General features: G+C 38.8%; 1 protein-coding gene across 1 annotated transcript in view; it reads right to left on the bottom strand.

The window, feature by feature from the left end:
* Nucleotides 1-27,602, bottom strand: part of slc2a9l2 (solute carrier family 2 member 9, like 2) — a 164,698-nt gene that overhangs the window by 20,600 nt on the left and 116,496 nt on the right. The window contains exons 12-13 of the mRNA XM_066641986.1: nt 26,462-26,563; nt 21,373-21,448 (exon numbers count right to left, since the gene is read on the bottom strand). Of these exons, the coding sequence (XP_066498083.1) occupies nt 21,373-21,448; nt 26,462-26,563 (178 nt within the window). The remainder of the gene's footprint in view (nt 1-21,372; nt 21,449-26,461; nt 26,564-27,602) is intronic.

Below are 27,602 nucleotides of genomic sequence, written 5' to 3'. Positions count from 1 at the left end.
GTGTGATATATTCATTATCACTCCTTAGAAACACATTAATAAACCTTATGACTAACAGATCCATAGGAAATGATACATTTTCCTGGGTACGCAAAAACCCCTGTGATAATTAGCTGGTTGCCCCAAAGCAAGGCCAGAATCGATCCACAGATTTGACATTACACACACAGTATGAAATCACCAGCGATGCCCAGTGTAGAGGTCAGTTTTCTGTGTGAAAATGTCAGTGCAGTGATTCATTCTGCAGTTTCTTCAATAAATCAACAAAAGACTTCTCTATTAAACTCCCAAGGCCATGCAGGACGCTGGTGGTCTGTTTAATAGTCACACCCACACCCCATACCAGAAATGTCTGTTTTCAGGCTTGTGACTTCATATCTTATATTTAACATTTAAGGAATACAGTATAGCCTTATATGAAATAATATTTAAATAGAATATGGTATAAATATGGTATACCTGATCCCTAATAAAGGCCCTGTCCACATATATCTTGATAGTTTTAAAAACTGAGATTTTTCTCCCTCGATTTGAGAATATCCCAATACAATTGAATACAGAAATGGTAGTACCACCTACGAGAGAGACATCAAAACACTAGGAAGCAGGTGAAACAGAGGTTTAATTCCAAATCACGTTATACCCCCTATGTAGTGCACTACAGAGTCATGAAATTATTGAATCTAGATCTTAACATTCATTCATTCATTCATTCACTGTCTGTAACCGCGTATCCAGTTCATGATCGCAGTGGGTCCGGAGCCTACTCGGAATCATTGGGTGCAAGGCAGGAACACAGCAGTCCTTCACAGGGCGACACACACACACACACATACACTTTTGAATCCACCAATCAACGTGTGTTTTAGGACCGTGGGAGGAAATTGGAGCACTCGGAGGAAACCCACGTGGACATGGGGAGAACACACCAAAGTCCTCACAGTCGTAACATTCATTCATTGTCTGTAAGCGCTTATCCAGTTCAGGGTCGCGTTGGGATCGGAGCCTACCTGGAATCACTGGGGGCAAAGCAGGAACACACCCTGGAAGGGGCACCAGTCTGTCGCAGGGCCTCACATATTCACACCTATGGACACTTGAGTTGTCAATCCACCTACCAAAGCATGTTTTTGGACCATGGGTATTTCCAATACAGTCCAATATGTGGGAATCTGAAATCTAGTGCTGTTTGTGTGTGTACAGTGTAGTTTTATGACTGATATAATTCACTATGTGTGAGGAGCTGTTTGTATTTCACCCAAAGACGGACACGCTGTGTGACATGTGTTTTCAAAGCTCAGTTTTGCCATAAAACACCAACGCCACTGACAACACGAATTTTCCCAGATCTCCAGCTTGGAGAGTGTTTCCGAAATCCTCTGTTTTCATGTGAATGAGATGCCAAAATGCTGACAAAACCCTTTTTAAAAATATTCAGATACTGAATATATAGCCTTGAAAGCAACACCGCAATTGAACTTTTTCTGAGAGTGCAATCGGTATTAAATGATATCCATCCAACACAATATGATCACTTGAAACACTGCAGAAAGACAGGAGGCAGACTTAAAAATAACCATAAAAAACAATTCACACACACATTTTACAGCAGAGATCACTTCTTGCAAATATTGAGAGCAATTTATAAAATTCTAATAAAACAGAGCTGTGAGATGGAGGTAAAAAAAATCATAGCAGCTCTCTCCTCTCTGAGAAAGCAAACTAATCAAAAACCCATTGCGACTCGCATTTTTTGTTTACAAACTTTTAAAAGTCTTTTATGTGCTTGGCCATATCTCACAATATTTGCCAGGCTTCAGAACCCGTGGACATTAATAATGCGAGAACCAAGAACAAACGGCAGCAGGTTGGTGGAAATAAAAGAAGAATAGCTAGAGATTATCAGTGTATCATTATCTTAATAGAGATTTATCAGTGATAAATTACAGAAAGACTCCCACAGGCTCTGCAACACTGGTTGTGGACAGACTGTGAGGAGTTTGGTGTGTTCTCCCTGTGTCTGCATGGGTTTCCTCCCATGGTCCAAAAACAAATGTGGGTAGGTGGACTGGCTACTTGAAAGTGTTAGGGGTGTGTGTATGTGTGTTTCACCCTGTGAAGGACTGGGGCACCTCCCAAGGTGTGTTCCCGGCTTGTGCCCAATGATTCCGGATAGGCTCAGATTCCGGTGACAGAAAATGAAAGAATCAATGAATGAATGGCATACATAAGACTTTGTAGTGACTTAACATGTAGTTATAATACCTGTGTAATATTGTATAAAAATATTGTGTATTATTAATAGTGTTAAAGTCGGGTATCATGTATAATTTTGTGAGAGAGAGGGAGACTGTGTCTTTAGCAACAGTATTGGAGCTGTTAACCTTAAGGCATTATGTCACGTTGACCTTTAGGCTGGACGGTTGAGAGTGTGAATATAGTGTGTGTGTGTGTGTGTGTGTGTGTGTGTGTGTGTCACTTTGATCTGAATGTAATGTGTGAAAAAGTCCTATCAGTGTACATGGGTTACACGTCATGAGACACACAGTGACAAAGAGGCAACACACAAACACATTTATTTTTATCCAATGTCAGGAGGTGGGGTCATACACGTGTCTCATCTATTATATATGTAACCATATTGTGTCCTAGATTAATTATACAGTGTTATGCCCAAGTCTGTGATAGCTCGTTCAGTTCCTCTGTCTATGAATTTCATAATGTCATGGTCTATGTACATTTACTGTGTCCAAAACCTTCTTCAGCTTCTAAAATGTGCTCCACATAGACATTCAATTCAGCACACACAACTTTTATATGGAGCTTATGGAATTGTGCAATTCAATGGGACACCACTAGTCCCGCCGAGAACCATAAGGGTCTCCACACGTCACACGGAGAAACCTGAGGATCTCCAAAGGTCTAAAATGCTCACACGCAGAGAACCCTAGGGTTTTACACTGAGGTTCTAGGTCAATGGACCACCCAACAATATTTAACCAGGCTATGTTTTCGTTTCGTTTACATTCACTAATGTTTCTCCCTTAAAACTGCATCAGTCGTACACACACAGCACTAACACACTGTCAGAAAAACTGTCACTGTGCTGGTACCCTCTAGGGTACATATACAGTACCTTTAATAGGGCATATAATTTTATTATAATTGTAGATCTTAAAATTGTGTTGATTTCATATGCCCCTTTCATCTCCTCGACTTTTATGTTCTTTTATTTCACATTTAGTTCTGTAATTAAAGATTACAGATATCCTCCTCTCCTTCTGTAGAAGAGAATATAACAAACATTTAGGGAACACAACTGGACTTTAACACCACTGATGTACCTTTAAAGGGACGTTTACACTCTTTGTTTCTTTAGTGACAGTAATGCAACTCTAATGTACCTTTTTTTTCTGAGAGTGTAGCACGAGGAGAGTCCTGTATCTACCATGTGTTGTTTTATTCGCCGCTCAGGGTTTACTATGCCCCACCAGGCTTTTCATACCTGAGCCACACTGCCTGAATGCTATGAGAAATCTTTCAGTCCTCTAACTTTACCTGGTTACGTATTTAGCCCACATGAGTGCAAAGAACCAGCAGAGTGTGACTCTGGCAGTCACTCTGATGAGGCTCTGATGAGAGTCAGGCAGGCTTTTACACCCCCAACTCCAGGTGTTGTGTGTTTTTACGTTGATTGGATCTGGTCCTGCGCTGCTTCCCCCTGGTGGTCGGGGCAGGAACCACACCAGTGCCAGTCCCCTTACATTGTTTTGTTTAAATCATAACATTATGAACAACAGTAGTATAAAAGTGTGATATTGTGTGCGTGAATATGTTTCTACATCTCTCCTTGTGACAACCCAGTATTATTTGAGTCTATAATCCAATCCCTAGTTTCAGCGGTTAATATCAGTCATTATGTTAAATCAAGTTTGATGTTGCTTTGTTCTTTACATTTGCTCACAACGTGTACTATTTTTAGACAAAAATAAAACTCCTTTTACTTCTACTGTATTTACGGTAATTATATATAATTCTATATGAGCGCGGGGTTTTGCACAATACTCTAATTCACAGCACTGTCCTGAAATCAAGGAAGAAGTGGAGGGTGCAGGGTGGTTTCCTATACTCCTCCAAAAGTTACAGAGTGCAGTTTCTGCAGTGCTGAGCACAGAGTAGCAATGACAGAGGTTCTATTCTCCCTACCAGAGCCCAGAAGAACATCACAATGGTTTTGAAGCTGTAATTTTAAGGTAAAAATATCACCTAGTGTTGCTTTAATTCCCAAACTCTGTCCACAGTTTGAACGACATTTTCAGAGTGAGGCCTACGTCTGGATCCACAGCCTGTCACTTGAGCCAGATTTAAGTTCTTCCCCAGGATTAAAGAGACAGCCAATAATCACTCGCCTATGTGTCTGCGCTGGAGAAAGCAGTGCCAGATCGAGGAGGACTCTCAGTGCCAGTGTCTGATTAGCACATTTAGCTAATGTAGCATAAAAAGCCCTACCAGAGCTATTAGGAGGATTTAAACAGGCTGTTGCCCTCATTACACACATCCTCAGGCTATTTTCATCATAACGTTAACAGATACTATGATGTATGTGGGTGTGTGTACACACTATTTAGATTCATGATAGGGAAATCTGTCCAGACACATACTAAGATAATATTCCTATTTTCTGAAAGTATCCAAGTAGGACAGTTGATCTTTCTAAGCTTTACCACTGATACAGGGATGGACGCATTCTCATTACAGAACATCACCATGAAAGTAACATTGGCGTGTGTTGTGCTGCTGGAGTTTTTAAACCCTGTGTCCATTCACTGTCCATTTTGTTAGACACTCCTACCACTTTGTTAGGGACAGTAGACCATGTGTTGCTGCACAGTTTGTGTTGGTTATCCTCTAGTCATTCATCAGTGGACACAGGAAAGGACACTACCCACAGGACGCTGTTGGCTGGATATTTTTGGTTGGTGGACTATTCTCAGTCCAGCAGTGACATTGAGGAAAACTCCAGCAGCACTGCTGTGTCTGATCCACTTGTACCAGCGCAACACACACTACGTCAGTGCAGTCACTGCAGCGCCTGCGAATGACCCACCACCCAAATCATACCTGCTCTCCTGCTCTGAAGGGTTCCTGGGCAGTGAGGAACAGGGGGAGAAGGGCTAATAAAGTATACAGAGCAACAGATGTACTACAGTCTGTAACTGTCTAACTACAAAGCGTCCCTGTTTGGTCAGTGGAGCTGAGAGAATGGACAATAAATTATATATAACTAAAATAACCTATACTTATATATAAAAGTAATCATTTAACATCATCAGTTGGTGATGATCAGAATAAAAATAAAAATAAAAATAAAAATAAAAATAAAAATAATCCGAGAGCACTGTTTAGTGTGTTTTCTAGAATTACAAAAAATCAAGCAGGTTCTGAACAACTAATTCCAGCAACTCTCACCAGTAAAGATTTTATGGACTTTTTTAATAATAAAATTGAAAATATTAGACAACAAACTCTAGCCACAGGATCAAATCCATCCTGGCTGCCACCTGATGTGAATGAAATAAAACATAATATAACTGTAAAAGAAAGACTTGAAACCTTTTACCCACTCCCACAATTAGAACTAGAGAAGATTATCACCTCCGCAAACTGTACAACTTGCACACTTGACGCAATTCCCACAAAGTTGCTCAAAGAAGTACTACCAGCTATTATTGATCCTCTTTTAACTATAGTAAACTCATCGCTTAGTCTGGGCCATGTACCCAAAGCTTTTAAACTAGCAGTTATTAAACCTATGATCAAGAAACCAAATCTTGATGCTAGTACACTGTCTAATTACAGGCCTATTTCTAATTTGCCATTTCTGTCTAAGATCTTAGAAAGAGCTGTGGCCCAACAACTTAGTTCATATCTACATAAGAATCATATATATGAAAAATTCCAATCTGGATTCAGGCAACATCATAGTACAGAGACAGCTCTAGTCAAGATAACAAATGATCTTCTTCTTGCCTCTGATCAAGGCCACGTATCCCTGTTGGTGCTTCTTGACCTAAGCGCAGCCTTCGATACAATAGACCACAATATTCTCATAGAAAGGTTAGAAAACATGGTTGGAATCACAGGGACAGCCCTATTATGGTTCAAATCTTACTTAACGGAACGTTATCAATTCGTAAAAGTAAACAATCTAAATTCAAATTATTCTAAAGTAAGATTTGGAATTCCACAAGGCTCTATTTTAGGACCATTATTATTTACATTATACATGTTACCGCTAGGCACAGTTATAAGAAACCATGACATTAACTTTCACTGTTACGCAGACGACACACAATTGTATATTTCAGCCAAGCCCGATGACAAACACAGATTAAAGAAAATAGAGGACTGTGTAAAAGACGTGAAAGGCTGGATGTTGCGTAACTTCCTCCTTCTAAACAGCAACAAAACAGAGGTCCTGCTTTTGGGTCCAAAAGTGACAAGAAATAAATTATCAGATTTAATTTTAGATCTAGCTAACTTTCCAGTTAAACCTGGTTCAGCAGCAAAAAATCTTGGTGTCATAATTGACCCGGATTTATCATTTGATCAACACATAGGTAGTATCACTAGGACAGCTTTTTTACATCTTCGCAATATTGCTAAGATTAGAAATGCCTTATCCCTCCAGGACGCAGAAACATTAGTACATGCCTTTATTACTTCAAGGCTTGACTACTGTAACGCACTACTGTCAGGATGCACCAGCAGCAATTTAAGAAAACTTCAACTAGTTCAAAATGCTGCAGCTAGGGTCCTCACTAAAACTAGAAAATTTGAACATATCAGCCCAGTTTTATCATCACTACATTGGCTGCCTGTTAAATTCCGCATTGACTACAAAATTTTGTTATTAACATATAAAGCTCTACATGGGCTTGCTCCTGAATATCTTCAAGATACAATTTCCTATTATGAGCCTCCACGTTCACTCAGATCACAGAATACTGGATTTTTAAATGTTCCCAGAATTCAGAAGGCCTCAGCTGGGGGAAGAGCCTTTTCTTATAAAGCCCCCCAACTCTGGAATGATCTTCCAAAAAATGTTCGGGACTCAGACACAGTCGCAATCTTCAAATGTAGGCTAAAAACTCATTTGTTTAGTTTATCATTTGGTAGCTAATGCTCCCCCATAGATAAAGGCGGCAGATCCGGGGGGTCCATGGACACAGGGAATTATAGTATACTGAGACGCTGGTGCTGTCGTCCCGCCGCTTCTCGCGATCACTCAGGTTTGTTGACGGTGGAGCGGAGGGAAGCCAGTGTTTCAGGATGCTCCCGTGTCTGTGTGTCCTCCTGGTTCTCTCCTTTTAGTTAATGCTGTCATAGTCAGATCTGCCGGAGTCATTAGCCACACTCTGGAAATTTTCATATTTTCTACTTTACAAACACAAAACAGTTCAAAACTAATTCCATCCCTTTACATCTTTCCGAGTAAACGACTGCCCACCTGTCTGTCTGGACACTGATGGATGACTGTCGAGATCCTCCTCCACGCTTCAGACCAGCTGCCCACGCTCCAGCAACCACCAAGTGCCTTGAAGCTGTCCCTACACTGAAGTTCTCATGGACTACTAACTATCATCACCAGTAGATTGACCAGAGGAGGATGGGTCACCCCTTGTGAGCCTTGGTTCCTCCCAAGGTTTCTTCCTCAGCTGGGGGAGTTTTTCCTTGCCACTGTCGCCCCTGGCTTGCTCACTTGAGGGTTTTACATTTGTCTTTACATTTCATGTCAAATCTTGTCTTACTGGAATTCTGTGAAGCTGCTTTGTGACAACATCAGTTGTGAAAAGCGCTATATAAATAAATTTGATTTGATTTGATTTGATTTAATGCCTTCAGATTCTCACAGCAATCTTCAAATGTACAGTATATGATATGTACATATTTTTATATCTATGACTAATATGGATGTTATTTTCATTCATTCATTCATTATCTGTAACCGCTTATCCAATTCAGGGTCGCGGTGGGTCCCGAGCCTACCTGGAATCATTGGGCGCAAGGCGGGAATACACCCTGGAGGGGGCGCCAGTCCTTCACAGGGCTGGATGTTATTTTGTACTTTTTAAAAGTATAACAATGGAAAGACAATAGATAACACATGCAAGTGTAATTAATTGCATAACATAAATAATATATATATATATATATATATATATATATATATATATATATATATATATATATATATATATATATATATATATATATATATATAACCCTCAATCACTTACATCAAAATGCACACACACACACACACACACTCTCTCTCTCTCAGAGTCAGCATTGTCCACATTTTCAGCACTGACCCCAAACTCTGACCTTTACACAATCTACAGCATCAGATCCATTTACTTCATTAAAATGTGAGAACGGAGCTTCCACACTTCACTCACACTCATCTCAATGTAGCAGTCAGCAATAACAACAGTCTGAACCACTCTGTTATAACAGCCCGAACATCCAATGTGAAAGTTAAACAACACAATCACTAAGAAGTCTTACTTTATGGCCTAAGGACAGGGTTATGTGGACAAGAGGTTGTGGGTTCGAGCCCCACTCGGGGTGACTGTCTGTGAGGAGTGGGGTAGTTCTCCCGGTGTCAGCATGGGTTACCTGCGGGCGCTCTGGTTTCCAAAAACACACAATGGTAGGTGGATTGGCTGGTAGGTGGAGTAACACCATACACAGATCACTTTCACAGTGGGATTATTACAAGTGACATTCATTATGTCTCTCATTCATGTGCCTTGCTGTGTCCTTCTCTGCACTAGCTCTGCACTCCCCTAGGGGGCGCATCCCCCACTTTATAACAAATAATTAGGCTTTTAATTCACTTTTACAGCACTGTACTGAAATTAATGAGGAGAGGGATGGTTTTTTACCCTCCTCCAAAAATTACACAGTGCAGTTTCTGCAGTGCTAAGCATGGAGTAGCAATGACAGAGGCTATTTTCTCCTTATTACAACTCAGTGTTACAACTCACAATGACTGTGAGGCTGACATTTTAAAATAAAAATATTACATAGCATAACTTCACGTTTCTTCAAAATGAAAAGCTTTACAGACAAGGCTTACAATTCAAATACAGTCAAGAGTCTCAAAAGCTTGGATTTGGAAAACGATGTTGAGGATTTGATTCTGTTCTCCAATCAAATATATATGTTAACGTAGTGAAGATGTGTTCTCCCCATGTTCGTATGGGTTTCCTCCGGGTGCTCCAGTTTCCTCCCACAGTCCAAAAACACACGTTGGTCGGTGGATTGGTGACTCAAGTGTCCGTAGGTGTGAGTTTCTGTCACCCTGTGAAGGACTGGCGCCCTCCAGGGTGTGTTGCTGCCTTGCACCCAGTAATTCTAGGTAGGCTCCAGACCCACCACGACTCTGAACTGGATAAGAGGTTACAGACAATGAATGAATGAATGAATGATTGAATGTGGGTGTTTTCCTATCCTCCTCTAAATGATACATAGTGCAGTTACTGTAGTGCTAAGCCCAGAGTAGCAGCAACAGATGCTCCATTGTCCCAGGTCAGTGGAGCATCACAATGATCTTAAAAATATAATTTTATGGTAAAGATAATACCTAGACTTGGTCTATGGTGTTTGAGTTCTGATCACTGAAACATAACTTGTGGACATACGAACAAACAAGAATAAATACTGAGAGTGTGCACTCATTGCAAATGGTGTGTGTATGTGTGTGTGTGTGTGAACTTTTGCTGACTAGTGCTTATGGGTCCACTACCATTAATGGGCTAAATATGGAGTCTCACCTTCCACAACAGCATAAAGAACATATCATTTCCGCTTTTTCATTTGAATAATCCACAAAAGATTTGTATCAATTACTTTAAGTAATTTCTGAGCAGGGACACAGTTGGAAATCTTGTCCTTTTGAATGCTGTGAATTAGACAGTGTGTGTGTGTTTGTGTGTGTGTGTGTGTGTGTGTGTGTGTTAATCCTCAGAGGAGTTGTGTGTCCTTGGAGAGAGGTATATGGGTTCTTCATACGTAATCAAAACAAACATAATCTCAGACCCAGCACTAAATGAATCATGAGCTTCAGCAGCGAGAGAGAGAGAGAGAGAGAGAGAGAGAGAGAGCGAGGGAGTGTGGGGGCGTGGTACAATTCAGTACTAATGAATGGTGACTCATCCTCTTAGCTCTACTTCCAAACACACACACACACACGCACACACACACACACACACACACACACACACACACATACAACTAATAATATCAATAACAATAATATACTTTCTCACAAGAACTATATAGACTGAAATATTAGAAGTACAAAGTAGTTTCCTTCTCTTTTAAACATTTTCACAAACACACACACACACACACGCACACACACACACACTCACACACACACACAAACACACACACACACACACGCACACACACACACACTCACACACACACACACACACACACACACACACACACACACACACACACAGATTTATGTGTAAATGTTTATAGACGCCAGTTTGCTGCACTTTCAGCATCGGTTCTAGGTGCTGCTTTGATTTGGATGCTGAAGTATTGCTGTGAGGGTTTGATGACATTCAGCCACATAATCATCAGTGTAGGACTGTCCCGAATAACATTTTTTGGGTTTTGGAGCTTCGGCCGGGATATTTGGGGAATATTCGAATACTCTGGGAGTGGTGTGGTGTATATTGTTGTCATTAACAAAATCCATTTCCGACCCCTGCCTAAATATCCCTCTCTGCAGGCTGCGCCATGGCTCAAAGCATGGATTCGCTCGCAACATGCTCTAACTTGCTAACTAGCTCGCTAACTAAGGGCACAGAGTATACACAATTTAACCAGTTTGAATGAAGGTGCTCTAGTTTCAGGCACAAAGCTGACAAAATAAACTTGCTTTATTGTAAATGTGTTGTTTAAGCATGTTAGGCTGTTTTACATGACTGAGTTTTCTGCTTCATTTGCAGACTTTTATGTTGATGAGCCTGAATACGGGTGGAGTGCGGAGAGCACTGTGTTTACTGCTGAAGCCTGAATGTCTTTATCAATAATCACATTTAAAAAAAAATATCCTAATCTCAAAATTAGAAATCGAATACATACCCAATGAACAAGTATCTGAATACCCGAATATTTGGGGCCAGCCCAACATCAGTGAGGTCAGGTCCTGATGCTGATGTAGTTCTGGATCACAAACTCCACTCCAGCTCATCCCAGAAAAACTGGATGGAAATCCATCCCTCCAGAGATCACAGGGATGCTTCAAACATCATCGTCAGCATTGAGTTCGGTGACCTGCTCCAGAGCAGATCATTCTATATACAGTGAAATGCTTTATACATCTATTCTAAACGTGTCTTAGAAACTAAGCTTATATACTTTTAAAAAGAAGCAGAATGTAAATTAGAGAATGACAAAAATCCAAAGAGAATTTGGCCTGTGTGAAAATGTGTGAAATGTGACCTTCCACAAATTTGCATATGTCTCTAAGGGCAAGTTTCATCATTAAATGTGCTGTGTGTGTGTCCTTGACATCCATAATGCTGCAGTGTGTCTGTCTGCATGTGTGTGTGTATTTGTGTCTAACCTTTAGTTATATGTCAATTGAAATTCCTGTTTTATCAGCAGGAGGACTACAATAAGAATAAAGTCAAGAAAAGCCATTCGTAATGCATCTAAAACAAGTGGCTATCCATCTTCTTGACAACAATTACGTACAAACAAACATCAGAGATAGTGGCCCTGATCTGATGAATATGTATTCATACTTATTCAGTCCATAGACGATTATGTAAATGCAACTTCAGCCATCTGCTAAAAATGGCATTAGCTGATATTTTAGTAATAACTTCTCATAATTATTCACACGGACATTCAGAAGAAAAAAAAAGGAGAAAAAAAAGGTCAAGACAGAAAAGGGACTTTTAAAAGACATTTAAACTTCTTTAGCACCTCTGTAAACTACACTTTATGTGAAAATGTTTATAGGCACCTGCTCTATTTTTGTGGACACAGAGCAAGTGTAGAAATAAGGCATTACACTATGGAGCAGAAATGTGATTTACTATTTTTGTGATGCAGTGTGAAATGTCTAGGGTGAATCCTGTTTCTTACTTTTACCCCTACCCCTTGTTTTCAAGTGTCCTCTTGCCCCTTGGAGCTGAGTTACTGGATGTAGTGGTTAAAATCTCCCCCCTACAAAACCCTCCAAGATCCTGATACGTCATCAGAAATCAAATAAAAAATAGTGGAGCTTTATTCCCAGGAGACTAGTGGTTCTCTGTAGCAGCTCTCCACCAGTCTGCAGTGATATCACCTGCTGGATCAAAGACCTGCTGGACTTTAATAAATGTATTATTTAATGTGGAACTGTAAATTTACAGCTAACTCCTGAGACATCAGCTCCCTAGGGAAACAGAGGAGTAGGGGTAAGTGGTGAAATGGGATTGACTCTTTATCAACAAATATTAGATTAACTTCTTTCATTGGATATTTTTGTACACTTCTGATTTTGTCACATTTAAATTACGATACCTCCATTTCTACTTTGTTAATCCTCCTAAATCAAAAACAAACCCAGAGCACAAAGCCTGTACTTGCAAAAAAACTTAACAGCAATGCTCTGCATGACTTTATTTTCATGAGCCTCGTCTGGAACCAGTCAAGATGTCGGCGTGATCAGTGACTCCTGAGGGTTAAAAGCCATGTGTGAGCTGTAAAAATGGATAAAAGCTGGGTCTGAGCTGGTGTGTGTTGGTCTGGAGAGGTTTTCTGCGTGTGGCTGTTGGGGGTGCTGTAAGGAATATGCTGGGACTGTATAATTTCCCAGTCCTGGAGATTTAATGTGACAGCCATACAACAAAGTTGTGAGAACCAGCTTCACAGTGCAGTGTGCAGCTGTCTCTACTCTCCAGCCAGAAGCTACAGGTCCAGCATCAGTGTCAGGTGTGGCCAACTGGATGGGTCAGTGCGTGGGTCAGATCTCCGGCTGAAGCCCTTCTTACAAGAGATGGTCAGAGCAGGGAAATAAATCCACTGAACACTAAGTCTCTCTCTCCACCTTAAAGTGTCACTGTCTCTCCGTCTCCACCGGAGAGGACCCTCAGCCAAACCTGCTCTGAGTGAAAATGAAGGGGCAAGAGTGAGAGAGATACAGAGAGAGAGAGAGATACCTGGCACTGCTGGAACTGGACTTAACTGATTTCAAAGGGTTGGATTCTCCAGCAGCTCCAAGAGGAGATTCAATAGCTGAAGAGACAGAGAGCCGGGCCAGCACAACAGAGCTCAAAGAGAGCCTGAAAGAGCTCCAACAGGGGAACCACAGTTTCTGGGCACAGATGGGACAACAAAACAGATACAAGACCTGAAAAAACAGCTGCAGAATCTCAGAGACTCTGCCTCAGCCTCTACAATCCCACACACTGCCACCCCACTCATGAACAGCTGACCTCTGTTCACCCCCAACAAAGAACAGCACCAGCAAATGACTCCACACCTGTCACGCAGACACCTCCAGCAGCAGTCCTCACCTGCCACCAGGCCTCAGGTGGTGCTGCTAATCCACTCCAACTGGATGTTCCTGGAACCCCAGAAATACTCCATCACTCCACTCATAACTTGACATTTGATTTAATGTGTATCATTAACAGGAACACATGGGAAAGTAATTAAACTATTGAGATCTTGTCTAAATAATACACCGTTGGTGGGAACTACTTTCTCTTCCACCTGGGTAAGTGCATAATGCGCAGCGGCACACTGCTCAGTCAGTCAGTCACTCAGTCTGTAGACAGACACAATGGTAGAGCGTAAACAGAGTCATGTGTGGAGCTATTTCAGCTCGGTTTCTCTTCAGTCTTTGGTGGAGTCCTTCGGTGCTGTAGGCAGGAACTATCCAGGTACAGAGGGATAAAATGTGGAGCTTTAAGTGGCACTAAGCACTGTTGCTTTTGGAGTTGTTCAAAGTAATAAATATGGTTAAATAAATACATGCTTCAACAAATAGCTACATAAGTTCAGCTTGGAGTAATAATATTTATCACTGGGATAATCTCACGTGGGCAAAAAAGCCTAGATTTATTCAGGTATGGTTCCTAAAGAATTGATTGACTGAAGTGAATTACATAAACAAGGTGTTGTTAAATTATAGCTCAGCTACATTGTAAATGAGGCCGCTAACCCAATATACTTCAGAGTTTTTAAATAAATAAATAAATTAATTAATTGATAAATTAATTACACTGATGTCTTGTATTCTATATGAAGCTACGATTTGAAATATACTATTTCTTTAGATTTAACAGACACATTAGGTGTATTTGCACAAACTATCAGTATTGGATCAGTATCGCCGATACCAGCCTGAATTTTACTCAGTATTGGACCGGAAAGGAAATCGGTGGTATCGAATATCACTGCAATAAACTCTTTATAGAGAGTTATAAGACCAAATGCACAATAGGACTGCACTATAAAAATATTTAAGTATTATAATAGTACTATACCAGTAATTTATATTATTACAAAGCTGCACTATGATGCTTTAAATATTTCCTCTGTCCTGGTCCACTAGCCAAGTTGATCTAGGTATGTTGGATCTCTCCTTTTAAAATGTGCTCATTCCACATCAGTTGCTGAAATATTCAGGGTCTCTGCTCTTCAGTCTTCAGAGTGAAAAGTAGAGATGCTAATTTCCAGAAGAACATTGAGGATGTAGACATCCTTATTTTAACAGAGACATGGTGCTGTGATGAAGCCCCCACCCATTATCCCTCAGGCTACTGTGAGATTATTATACCCTCAGTCAAACTGAGCACAGTACACCGTGGTTTGGTACAATTGTGGTGTGGTACAGAGCAGGACTGGCCAACCACATTTCAGTGGTAAAATTAGCAAAATCTCACTGCTGGTTAAAACTTCACCAAAAAATTTAGACTATAGGACACAGGCACGCTCCTCTGTGCTGTCTACACTCCTTCAATAGAATCCCCCTACTATGACAAGGAGAATCTAAAGAACCTCCGCACAGAGATCAGCCACTTCCAGGCCCAAGGTAATGTGCTGTTGTGTGGAGATTTTAATGCTTGGATTATATATATATATATATATATATATATATATATATATATATATATAGATTCTCAGGGCAATAAACATGTGTTTGTCCAAAGCCCTCTGTGTCTCACACCTATGCTTAAACACATAAACAACATTGACATCACTGTAAACACACTTGGAAAAGAGTTAGTGCACCTCTGTCCAACCCTAGGTCTGCACATACTTATCAGCAGGACCAGAGGGGACTCTCCGGGGAGGTTCACATACTGTTTAGCTCTTGGAGCCAGTGTGGTTGATTATGCCACCACTGACATAGACCCCAGCACCATTAATGCATTCACTATCCGGCAGCAGTCTCTACTATCAGACCAAATTAATGTGTATCTCAAACTATCAAACCACCCTAAATCAACAGCAGCAGAGCCCAGTAAACTGTACTTGCTTCGAAGGACGTACTGATGGGCCTTGAAAAGCCAGGGAAAAATTCGCACAGATACTTAAATCACTTGACATTTCAAACCAAATCATTAAATTTACTAACATGCCATCACAGAAATCAACAATATCTTCCAAAAAGCAGAAAGCATGGCAGACTTTCAAAAGACAAAATAAGAATACAAAAACATTGGGGAAAGTGAAATGGTTTATTAATGAAATTAGAAAACTGATAAACCTAAAACAACCAGACCATCAAGAATTTAGAAAAATATATTGTGAATCCCTAAAACAATATAAACGATCAGTCTACATGAAAAAACTAAATTATACTAACAAAACTAAAAAATAGAAATTGAAGATTCTATTAAACATTTTTGGGAATTATGGAATAGTTTGGGCACAACAAATCCACAGAAAACTGTGAAATAAGGAAAACTCATTTACAAATCCAAAAAAAAAATCCCAAAAAAGACCTCAGCCTCAATTATGAGCTGATAAATGACATTTACTAGACATTAATATCCCATAACACAGGAAGAACTGGCTCAACAATCCAAATCTGTAAAACCTAAATAATCCTGTGGCCCTGATAGCATCAGAAACTAAATGCTTAAAAGTAGCAGTCCTTAGCTGCAGAGGACTGTACTCAAACTATTCAACCTTGTTCAGGTTCAAGCTGTTTTCCTGACACCTGGTGCCAAGGACTTATCTCCCCCATCCATAAGAGTGGAGACAAACAATTTCAGAAGCATCTGTGTGAGCAGTAATATGGGGAAAGCTTTTAACAGCATTTTAAACAAAAGGAAATCTGTTTTTCCTCAATGAACAGTGCCCTGATTAATAGCCAAATTGGCTCCTTCAAACGCACAGAACTACAGACCACATCTACACTTTACACACCCTGATAAAAAAAAATAAAATAAAAAAAAAAAAACTTTACCTGTTTTGTAGATTTCAAAATCTGGACTACGCTCTCCTACAGAGACAAGTCTGGGGTAAAATGTATGACGTCACCAAACCAATGTATTCAAAAACAAATGTGCTGAAATTATTGGTAAAGAACTTTGGTAAAAAACTTAAAAAAAAAAAAAAAACCAGAGTGAGGGGGGCTGCAGCCTGAGTTAGCTGTGTGTAGACATTCCTGACCAATCTGAGCATATTTTACCACATTTTAACAGACTTACCGCTATATTCAATATATTAATATTGGATAAGCATCGCACACTACTCTATGTTTCATGTTTTCAGTTAATTATCTTTATAAATGTGCTTATAACTCTTTGTAACTTGCAAATATTCTTTTGTAAGCACACATATAAATATTAATATGTCTTCTAAGAATAATTATATAAGCCATAATTATATATTTTACTTCTGCAAATGTGTCACTATTCATTATAAAATCTTTTTAATGGATTATGACTTGCACAAATATAAAAGACCTTTAATATGTATTAACAATTCTAAATACATCATAAATGTTTAAAATGCCATCACTAAGTGCTTTAAGTAAAGTGGTTGACAGTTTAAATTTTTATCTATTAAAAAAAAAGAAGAATATCTTTACTTGAAGCACTCAACAATGACATTTTAAACATTTATAATGTCTTTCAAATCATTAATATGTATTATACATGCTTTATAATTATGCACAGTTTATTATCCATTTAAAATGCATTATAATAAATACTTGTTTTTCTGTTTATAAGTTACAAAATAATCAATTATTGCTCATTATAAGAGCATACAAAGCATTATTGCCAAATTACAAAGACTTATAACTGCACTTATAAAGCTCATAAATACACGCTTCATAGAAAGTGTTACCATAATGTTACATGTTATTTCAACAGCCTGACTACAGCCTCACAGCTACACAGTTCCAAACTACTCTCACTGTTTACAAATATGATTTTCCATATCCGTGTCCAACAGTGTGTCCAACTGTTATTTTAGTTTTTGAAACAGTTTTCCTTTGCATCCTTGGTATATATTTTATTCTGTTGTAATTTCTTCATTGCCATGCATCCTTCTAACTTTCTTTTAAAACATTTAGGGTAAATGCTAGCAGTCTATTTCCTTCAGGAAATGTAAATCTAGTTGATTAATTGCATCAATTATTACTGAGACAAACAGCAACAATTTTTGGACAACTGTGCAGCTGTTAGAATTCACCCCTTGGCTTGTTACAATTAATGGTTCAGATTCTGCACGTAGGTAGCCAATTTTTGTCAGGCCTCCTAGAGAATACAAATTGACTACAATCAAAAAACACCACCACCCCCACACACCCAAGACAATGAACAGTGAGACTGCAGGGGTGAAGAAGTTGTGGTCACAATGAATTATACATGTTGTTAAATTGTGTTATGTAGCATACTAACAACACTATGTCCAAGCACTGTAAACACCACTTTAACCACTTCATTTGGGAAAAGCACAGCTCATATTTTCTACACTGATAAACATCAAGCAGCCACACATGAGCCAAAGGCATCATGTTCAACATCAAGTGTTGGCTAGAGGGGTATATGGCCCCAGCATTGGGCTGTGAATCTGTGAAACTCTTCTCTGGAGAGAGGGTGCTGAATTCACTATATTTGAGGGGCTCTTTTCTGACCCAGAACTAAGATTATGTGTCTGACTATGATCAAATCCTCATGGGAATGTTCCAGTGTCAAATGTAAATCCTTTGTACAAGCTGCTACTTAAACAAAAAGGAGACATCCCCAAATTGTACTCTTAATAATAATAATAATAAATAATATTCTTAAATTAATTTCAAAATAGTGTATACATCGCTCCATGTGGTCTATGAAGGACTAAACAACTCCCTAGTGCTGTTATCTTTCTAAACCAGAAGACTAGAACTTCACACAAACTGCTTAGCATGTTAAAATGAAAAAGTAATCAACCCATTTTCTTACAAATCCAATTAATACTAAGGGCTTCTGTGAATAAGGGAGGGCACAGCGCTCTGATGGAGGAAAATAATAAAGTTTCATTTCAGAGAGTTGGATCAATAGAACTGAAAATAAGGTGCCAGAGGCTATTGTGAGAAAAGTGACCACCATGATCAGGGCAAAGAAATTTAAATCATTCAGCTGTTTAAGAAACCATGAATAAACGTCATTGTGTTTTATTCTGAATTTATAGGAAATTTTAATCCAATACACTTTTTTATGAAATTTTCAGACTCTCAGCTCTATATCTGTTGTAAAAAGCTCTGGTGTTTGTATACAGCCCAAGCTCAGTAAATGGGAAACAAACTAAGTGTCTAAACTGGTCTCTCTGTCTCTCTCACCCCCTCTCTGTCTCTCTCTCTCTCTCTCTCTCTCTCTCTCAGCCACAGCTGTCATTTTAATGGCATCTGGAGGGATTTAGATGGTGGAGAGACTCTGAAAGTTGAAAAGCACGAAAAGAGATGAGGCTGTTGCTCTATTCCTGCTCCACAGGTGCGAAATATTGACATATTTTTTATGTTTCAGATGTTTTACCAAACTTAAGGTGGGACTGACTCCGACCGTTAACTTTGATGAAAATAAACACAGAGGGAAAATGCTACAAAATTAAGCAGTTTGAGTTACAAATGAGTTTCTGTAATAATTCAAGCCATTTACAAAATACAGTCGCTTCTTACTCAAACACAGTGTTCCACATTAAAATATGTAGAGTTTCTGAATGAAAAGACTAAAGAGGGAGTTTGATTTGCTAAAAACTGTAGTTCATCAGAAGTGTCTATGTTGCTACTTAAATCATATGGAGGTAAAATTATGTTACTATTGTTTTTGCGGGTGGCATGGTGGCGCAGCAGGTAGTGTCGCAGTCACATAGCTCCAGGGACCTCAAGGTTGTGGGTTTCCGGTTTTCTCCCACGCTCCAAAAACACACAAGGGTAGGTTGATTGGTGACACCAAAGTGTCCGTAGGTGTGAGGAAATGTGTGTGTGTGTGTGTTGCCCTGTGAAAGACTGGCGCCCCCTCCAGGGTGTATTCCTGCTTTGTGCCCAATGATTCCGCATAGGCTCTGGACCCACCGCGACCCTGAACTGGATAAGCGGTTACATATAATGAATATTGTTTTTGTTTTAAATCTATTTTTCTTAATTATAAACTGTTTCATTAATTTTCCTGAAAATATATATATATATAAAAAGAAACAACCACTTTCATAATTGGTTTTAGCTATTTTTTGTGAGTGAGGTATAGATTGAAAGCTCTGCATGTTTCTAAAAGTAAAAGCTGCTAACACTGAAAACGAGAACAAGACCTCCCACTGAGCAAAACTATTTATACACGTACAAGCACAAAGATATCCCAAAGCACCACACACACATACACACACACACACACACAAACACACACACACACACACACACACACACACCGCCTACATCTCTGGTTTCTAACTCTCAGTTTCTCATGAATTCCACAGACAATTTTTATTAATACACATTGTTAAAAATGTCTTAAATGATTTCAATGCATTTAAAAAAAGTTTGAAATTTGAGGTGTAAACAAGTAATTAAAGGTGGCCTGAAGAACAAAATATTGGGTCAATAGGAACCAGAAAGTTCCTATTCATGTCACAGAAAAATTATGACATGAAAGAAAAACAAAGCTTCAAGTTTGGTCCATCATCAACAGTAAGTGGAAAGTTCATGACAGAAGATTCATATAAGATTCATATAAAATCAAGCATACATCTTTAAATATCAAACATTAGCTCACTCAGTCACTCACTCAGTCACATTTAAGGACTCCTCCACAAGGGGGTGCCATTCCTTTAAAATGTAATTTTAGCTTGAAGTTAATAAACAACTTTTTTTACAGGCATCTTTATTTGCAAATAAAAGATGCCTGTAATTATTTTGCCACTGGCAGTTAGTTGTTATTGTTTGGGAGGTAAAATAACTATTTCCCTTAAGAACACTTGGTGCCCTTGTATGCTCCTAGGAAAGATTAACACAATTCAACACACAGGAGAAAACAATATGTAACAAATAACCGTTATGTAAAAGGACAAAGCAAAGCTGTTCTTTATTCTACTTCACTATAGAATATATCCCCAGTCATTACATTACAGCAGATAAAATAAATAGACTGTAGATAAGGTTGAAGAGAAACAACCTTAACCTAAACTGTTGGTGTTCTCATTTGTTTTCTTGCAAAGGCACTGTGCAATACTTCAGAACAGAAGCAGTATAGGAGCGTTTTAAATTAAACTGAGGAAGAGGGGACTGCAGTCTTGTAGAGCTGAGATGTAAGAGAACTGATCTGTTTGCTTTTTGATTCTCTTTTGGTAGTACAGAAAACTAACCTCCTCACAGGGCTGTGTTTAAGATTAGGAGGTTTGACTGTACATATTTTGTCTTTCTATTTAATATTATATCTTTTGGCATACTTTATTACAATTCCAAAATGTATTAAAAAAAATCAATATTATAAAAACTATTCAGTGTGCGTCTGAAATAATGATGTAAAAATAACTTTTTTATTAGGTAAAAGACAGGGTTAAAGATTTGGCACTCACTCACTCTCTCCTACACATGCAGCAGTCTGACGTTTCTCCACAAGGGGGAGCTATTTGCAATTGAGATGTTAATGAGTGCATAATTTAAAGGGATAAGATCATAGTGAACCCACACCAGCAGGAGATCACAAATGCATTTAAGTCACATTGAAACTGAAAGGTTACTCTGTATTTAATTAGCGATTTTGTAATATGATTAATAGTCTGTGTGTGTGTGTGTGTGTGTGTGTGTGTGTGTGTGCGCGTGCGTGCGTGTGTGTGTGTGTTCTGCCATACCTGGGCCAGAGCAGAATGAAGCAATCACAGCTAATATGGAGACAAAGCTGAGGTATGGCATCCATGAGAAACTGTCCTACAGAGAAACAGAGCAAGAGAGATAGATGAAATGAAGAATGAGGGAGGGATAATGGAGCAGGAAGAGTGCCTACCTGTGTGTGTGGGTGTGTGGGTGTTGTGTGTACAGCTAGCTGGAAGTCATTCAGGATTTTCCTGTGATGAAGCGGCCGCATGCTGCTAATCTTTTTGTTTAGCACAGTAAAATCGGGTTTAAACTCCAACAAGCAGTGAAGCGGGAGTTCACATTATTAATATTCTATTCCAACATGAGAAATTAATCACATGCTCCTGAAACAGCGAGAGAGAGAGAGAGAGAGAGAGAGAGAGAGAGAGAGAGAGAGAGAGAGAGAGAGAGAGAGATGTAGGGGATGCTCAGAGAGGCATGAATCTGTGAAATGTGCTTATTAAATATATTAACATTTTAACTACACACACCCATTGTGATAATAACTTTGCACCCAAGCTCTGGATCCTAAAATTAGACTCTGCATCCGTCAGCATGAGCTTCAGTGCACAGAGATAAGAGAATACTAATAATGACAATAATTAATCTAAAAACACATGCACAGCACAGACCAGTTATTAAATACACTAAAGTACTATAATCATTAAGGCTTGTACTGGTATCTGTACTGCTACTGTTATTATTATTACTAATACTGCTACTTATCATTGCTTTAGGAACAAAACATTTTATCTTCTCCCCACTTTAGATGGATTTTTAATTTGGATTTTAATTTACATAATTAGAATAATTATGACTTAAATAATTAGACTTCAGCAAGTCCAAATGTGGCAACATACCGAGAAATAGAAATGCTCCAAAATAACTGAAAATAAACCCACAAATATTAATTTATTTTGAAAATAGTAAGGTTACACTTCTGCTACTATTATTCAACTAAAAACTGCACAATACACATCTCTTACATATAGTAGTTATAATATTGTAGTATACTACTACTTCAACAATTATTACAACTACATTTTCTACACCGCTGCAACATACTATATCTATTTCCACATATTATTTTCTACACTCTCTGTCAACTATCTCAGCTACACTGACTATACAGGACAACACATAGTAGTTCTACGTTTACAGACTGTAGTATATTTTGCTCTGCATACTTTGTTTGCCCCCATTTAACCATGTTCTTCAATGGTCAGGACCCCCAGAGACCAGGTATGATTTGGGTAGGGGATCATTCTCAGTGTTGCAGTGAAACTGACATGAGAGTAAGTGCAGAATGTTGGAGGTGGTTAAAATGTTATAGCTGTGTTATAGTGTTTGTGTGTGTTTGTGTGTGTGTGGATCAAGATAATCTGAAACAGTGGCACATGAGTCTAAGGACACTAAGCTGAATGCCAAGCATCAGAACTGAGAATCGGAAATATGTTCTCTGAAGCAATGGAGCATCTATATGGTGTATCTGTTAAAACAGTTCCTCTGAAAGTCATCTGTCATCTGTATGTTAGACAAAACTCTTCTCTAGGGTGGGACATTTATATGGATTCACCTTAATAAAATGGGAATGGTTGGTGATATTAACTTCCTGTTTGTGGCACATTAGTATTTGGGAGGGGGGAAACTTTTCAAGATGGGTGGTGACCATGGCGGCCATTTTGAAGTTGGCCATTTTTGATCCAACTTTTGTTTTGTCAATGGGAAGAGGGTCATGTGACACATCAAACTTATTGGGAATTTCATAAGAAAATCAATGGTGTGCTTGGTTTTAACTTTACTCTTTCATGAGTTATTTACAAGTTTCTGATCACTTATAAAATGTGTTCAAATTGTTGCCCATTGTGTTGGATTGTCAATGCAACCCTCTTCTCCCTCTCTTCACACACTGATAGCAACACTGCAGGAGCAATGCTAGCACAGACTTCCAGTATTCGTAGTTTCAGGTGCTGCACATTTCGTATTTTCGCAGCACAGACAATTTCCTTCAGATGACCCCAAAGATAAAAGTCTAAGGGGGTCAGATCGGGAGACCTTTGGGGCCATTCAACTGGCCCACGACCAATCCACTTTCCAAAAAACTGGGAATCCAAAATCTAGGAATGCTCTGACCTGTCACCCATAATGTGTTGGTGCACCATCTTGCTGGAAAAACTCAGGGAATGTGCCTGCTTCAGTGCATAAAGAGGGAAACACATCATCATGTAGCAATTTCACATATCCAGTTGCCTTGAGGTTCCCACTGATGAAGAATGGCCCCACTATCTTTGTACCCCATATACCACACCATACCATCAAGATGTGCAGCACCTGAAACTACAGATACTAGAAGCCTGTGCTAGCATTTCTCCCTGTATCCCTGTAGATTCGTGTTTGTTTGAGGGATGAACTGTAGCTTGTATCTGTTGTGGGAAGTTCTGCTGACAGTCTTTGTTGTGGAATCTGACAGAAAAAAATGTGAGTCATGAGACCCTATCAGACAGCGCTGAATCCTGTTCTACAGGTAAAATTTCTGCAGCACAATTCTTCAATGATGCAAAGCTAGAATACAAACCATACTGGTGGACTCGCCACTTTAACCCCACATATTTCCAGTTTCAAATATGTATTAAATGTATTTCACAGAAAGGGAACATCAATAATTATGGGGAAATGCAGTTATAAGTTCCATGACTTCTAAGGTGGAATGGCATGTTTGGGGGAAAATAACGACTGTTGTTTGCATGTCTCAATTATAACTTGTCTGTAAATTTTATTTCGTTGAGTGAATTACCACAGAAAGACATTTGTAACTCGAGTTGTTTACTTTTGTAACCCTTTCGGTAATGCTGTTAGCCATCTCCCAAGTTTGGAGACATTTCCACCTTAAGTAACCCAGAACAACAAAAAAAAAGTCAATATTATATATCTATGGAGCAGTCCTCACTTACAATATCCTCATTTAGTTCAGGCTGTTCAGCATATGGGATTTGTCTAAAAACCTCCAGATGCCATTTCTCTGCTGTGAGCAGAGAGAGAGAGAAAGCCTAGCATACTGGACCGAGATAGTTTATTTTTTTATACATTTATAGACACTGAGGCTTCGTAACATTAGACTCGTTTCCAGTGCAAACCGACTGGAGAGCAGCAAATGTTGAGAAAACATACATTGTCTGAAATGTATATACAAAAAGGGTTTTTTGATAACCATTGTGAAATACACCTTAAGTGAAACATATTTTAAACCAGGATCCAAAGGATTGTTATTAAGGCAGTTATAAACAGAAACAATATCAGAAAATTGTGCAAGATGTGCAAATGGAGTTGAAAAAGTAACCACAGCAGCAGAAGTCCTTGAAGAACTCAAAAGGGAACAGCAACCTAAAATTTGGATGTGGTCCCTTATTGTCCTTTATTTTTTTTAATATTTACCACATTGGCCTTTGGTGACAGCCGGGGCCACAGTAAACAAACGGGAGGGTTTAGATTACAGTGCTGCCCAAAATGGTACTGAATACAATGTAATGACCCTGCGGAGTCAGTCAGTCGCTTCGGGACAGTGTCTATTCTTGTCCTGCCCACTCAAGCATCCAGAAAACACTGGTCAGTTCAGAGTCAAAAGCTTATAAACAAACACACACTTTCCCTCTGTGTAACAGAGCAGTTTGTCTAGCTTATCCTTTCATTAACATTTTTCAATATGAATATAAATTAATGTACAATAATGGAATGCAAATGAGGAAGGTCACAAAATGAAACCAGAACAATGGAAGAGGAGTGAATGAGGAAAGGTCAGCACTGGGAGAGGGGACACAAAAATATAGCAGAGCCCAGCAAATGGCAAATGCTTAGAATGTGTGTGTGTTTGTGAAAGTGGAGTTGATAAACTGAGGCTTTCAAAAATAGATGAGTAAAAAATCTAAGTTAATAAAGGTTTTTGTATTTATGTTTTATAAATTTATTTATTTGATGTTATATGGCTCACAATAACAAGATGGAATGAATGAATGAGTGAATTATATATGATATAACTTATGATTGAAAAATAATGTGAATGAAATAAAAAAAAAGAATCTTAAAAAAGAACTTTTCAGGAACAGGAAAAGACAGTTCTCTGATGGTAACAGTAAAAACAAACCCCAGATAACTTCATTTATACCAATTATAGCTCAGAAATGTAAAAATATCTTTATTGGGACGCATGTTCAAAAGCTTTATATGTAAAATGGCCTTTCGAGTAGACAGCAAATATTGACAAACATTAATTTCTTTTAGTGGATTCCAATGAGACACATTCACCTCTGTGTAACCACAGCCTGCAGCGTATTTTCCTAAAACAAAGAGTCTGTCATCACTATACTTGATCGAAATCAGCATATTTAATCTTTATTGTGATTAATTATAGCCATGCTGGTATAATATTTCATGTGAGTTTACATGTGATCAGTTGTTAACTTTAGCATGGAAACTCAAACGGTACTGGGAAAATGGGGGAGGGGGGAGATGCACAGTTTTGATGAACAGGTCAAGCAGCCAGTGGAGATATTTGTTAAAGAAACTGTGTGATTTTTCAGATTTTCATTGGTCATTTTGATATTAGCTTCTATGAACAGACAGAAACTGATGCCCACATGTAACACATTTAAATGTGAAAACTGCTAAAAATGAAGATACATGTTTTTAATCAACATATATATATATATATATATATATATACACAGTCAGTATCTCATCTTTTAATGTGGAAAGGTTTGTTTGAGAAAATAAAACAACTGTAGGTTGTTGGTGACTGAAGTTAACTTATTAGTTAGCACTCTCCTGAATTCAGACTCAGTTCCAACTTAATTGAACCAAAACAGCAAAAATATGTCAAATTTCCCACATATGGAACAGAAATAGAGCAACATCCTCGGTTCATACTTTTCAACATTTGGAGTTTCTCCGCTGTCTAAAAACCTCCAGATGCCAATTCTCTGCCTTGAGCAGAGAGAGAGATAGAGACAAGCATACGGGACCCACACACTTTGTTTTTTAACTATTGTTTTGTTATCCCAGAATGTGATGCCAGGATGGGGCTTGACTGACCTGGAATTTCAGGAAGACGGTGAGGAGACTGAAACACACAGCCATTGCTGAAAAACCAAATATCAACAGTGGCTTCCTTCCTACACGCTCAATCACCAGACCCTGCAAGAGAGAGAGAGAGAGAGAGAGAGAAAGAGAGAAGTGGTGGTGGTAGAGAGAAAATTCTTAATGCACAATAGTACATAGAATTCTTAATATTTAATTACATTGTGCATTATTATTGTTATAACAGACAAGTATTTGGCCATGAAGGACTAACTGTAGTAATGTTGAGAACCAACAACCCTCACACTTTATGTTGTGAGGAGGGTTTGTGGTTCACAGATGCAACCACTAAAAGTATCTTAGGATGCAATGACTCCACAGTGACACACACACACACACATACTCCACAGTGACACACACACACACACATATTAGCAAAAATGCTTCTTTAAGAGTGTACTGTAATTCGTCACCTATGACCCCGGGTAAACCAAAAGCCAAACTGCCATGGAGTGGTTTACTAGAACAAGGTAGACATTCTGCAATGGCCGTGTGAAAGACCTGAACCTGATCCCACAGAAAGGTTGCTGTTTATCAGTAAAAATCAATTAATCTAACTTAATCTGTGCAGGAGCGGTGGAGGACCTCCAAATCCTGGAGTGTGCCAAACTTGTGGGGAAGTATCCTAAAAAACATAGAGGTTGTAGTTGATGCCAAAAGTGTCTCTACCAAGTACTGACTCCAGTGGAAACAAGATGTCAGTATAATAAATTAAATGCTTTTTTAAATTACACTTATTTCACTGTATTCATATGGTAAGCTGTGCAATTGGGATCAAGGAATAATAATTCCCATTTAAAACCACAATTATTATTTCTCTGAACAACCTGAGAAATAATATTTAAAGGGGATTTTCATTTTCTACCAAGTGTACATAAACAGTAAAGGGTATTTGTATGAGTATTAATTAGGGGCCACTGAGGTCCAGACATTGTTTTTTTTTTTTTTTTTTTTTTTTTTTTTTTTACATTTTCCCCATCTCCCATATTTCTAGGACATAGATTTTCCACAAACTTTGGTCTGGAAATTTTTGCTGGACCAGGCAACCCTGCTCTCAATTTGCCGCTAGAATTACCAATCTGCTCTCACAAGACCT

Source organism: Hoplias malabaricus, chromosome 13 (assembly GCF_029633855.1).
Source record: "Hoplias malabaricus isolate fHopMal1 chromosome 13, fHopMal1.hap1, whole genome shotgun sequence".
Taxonomy (NCBI): domain Eukaryota; kingdom Metazoa; phylum Chordata; class Actinopteri; order Characiformes; family Erythrinidae; genus Hoplias; species Hoplias malabaricus.
The sequence above is the reverse complement of the archived record's forward strand: the minus strand, read 5'-3'. Positions and strand labels throughout refer to the sequence as shown.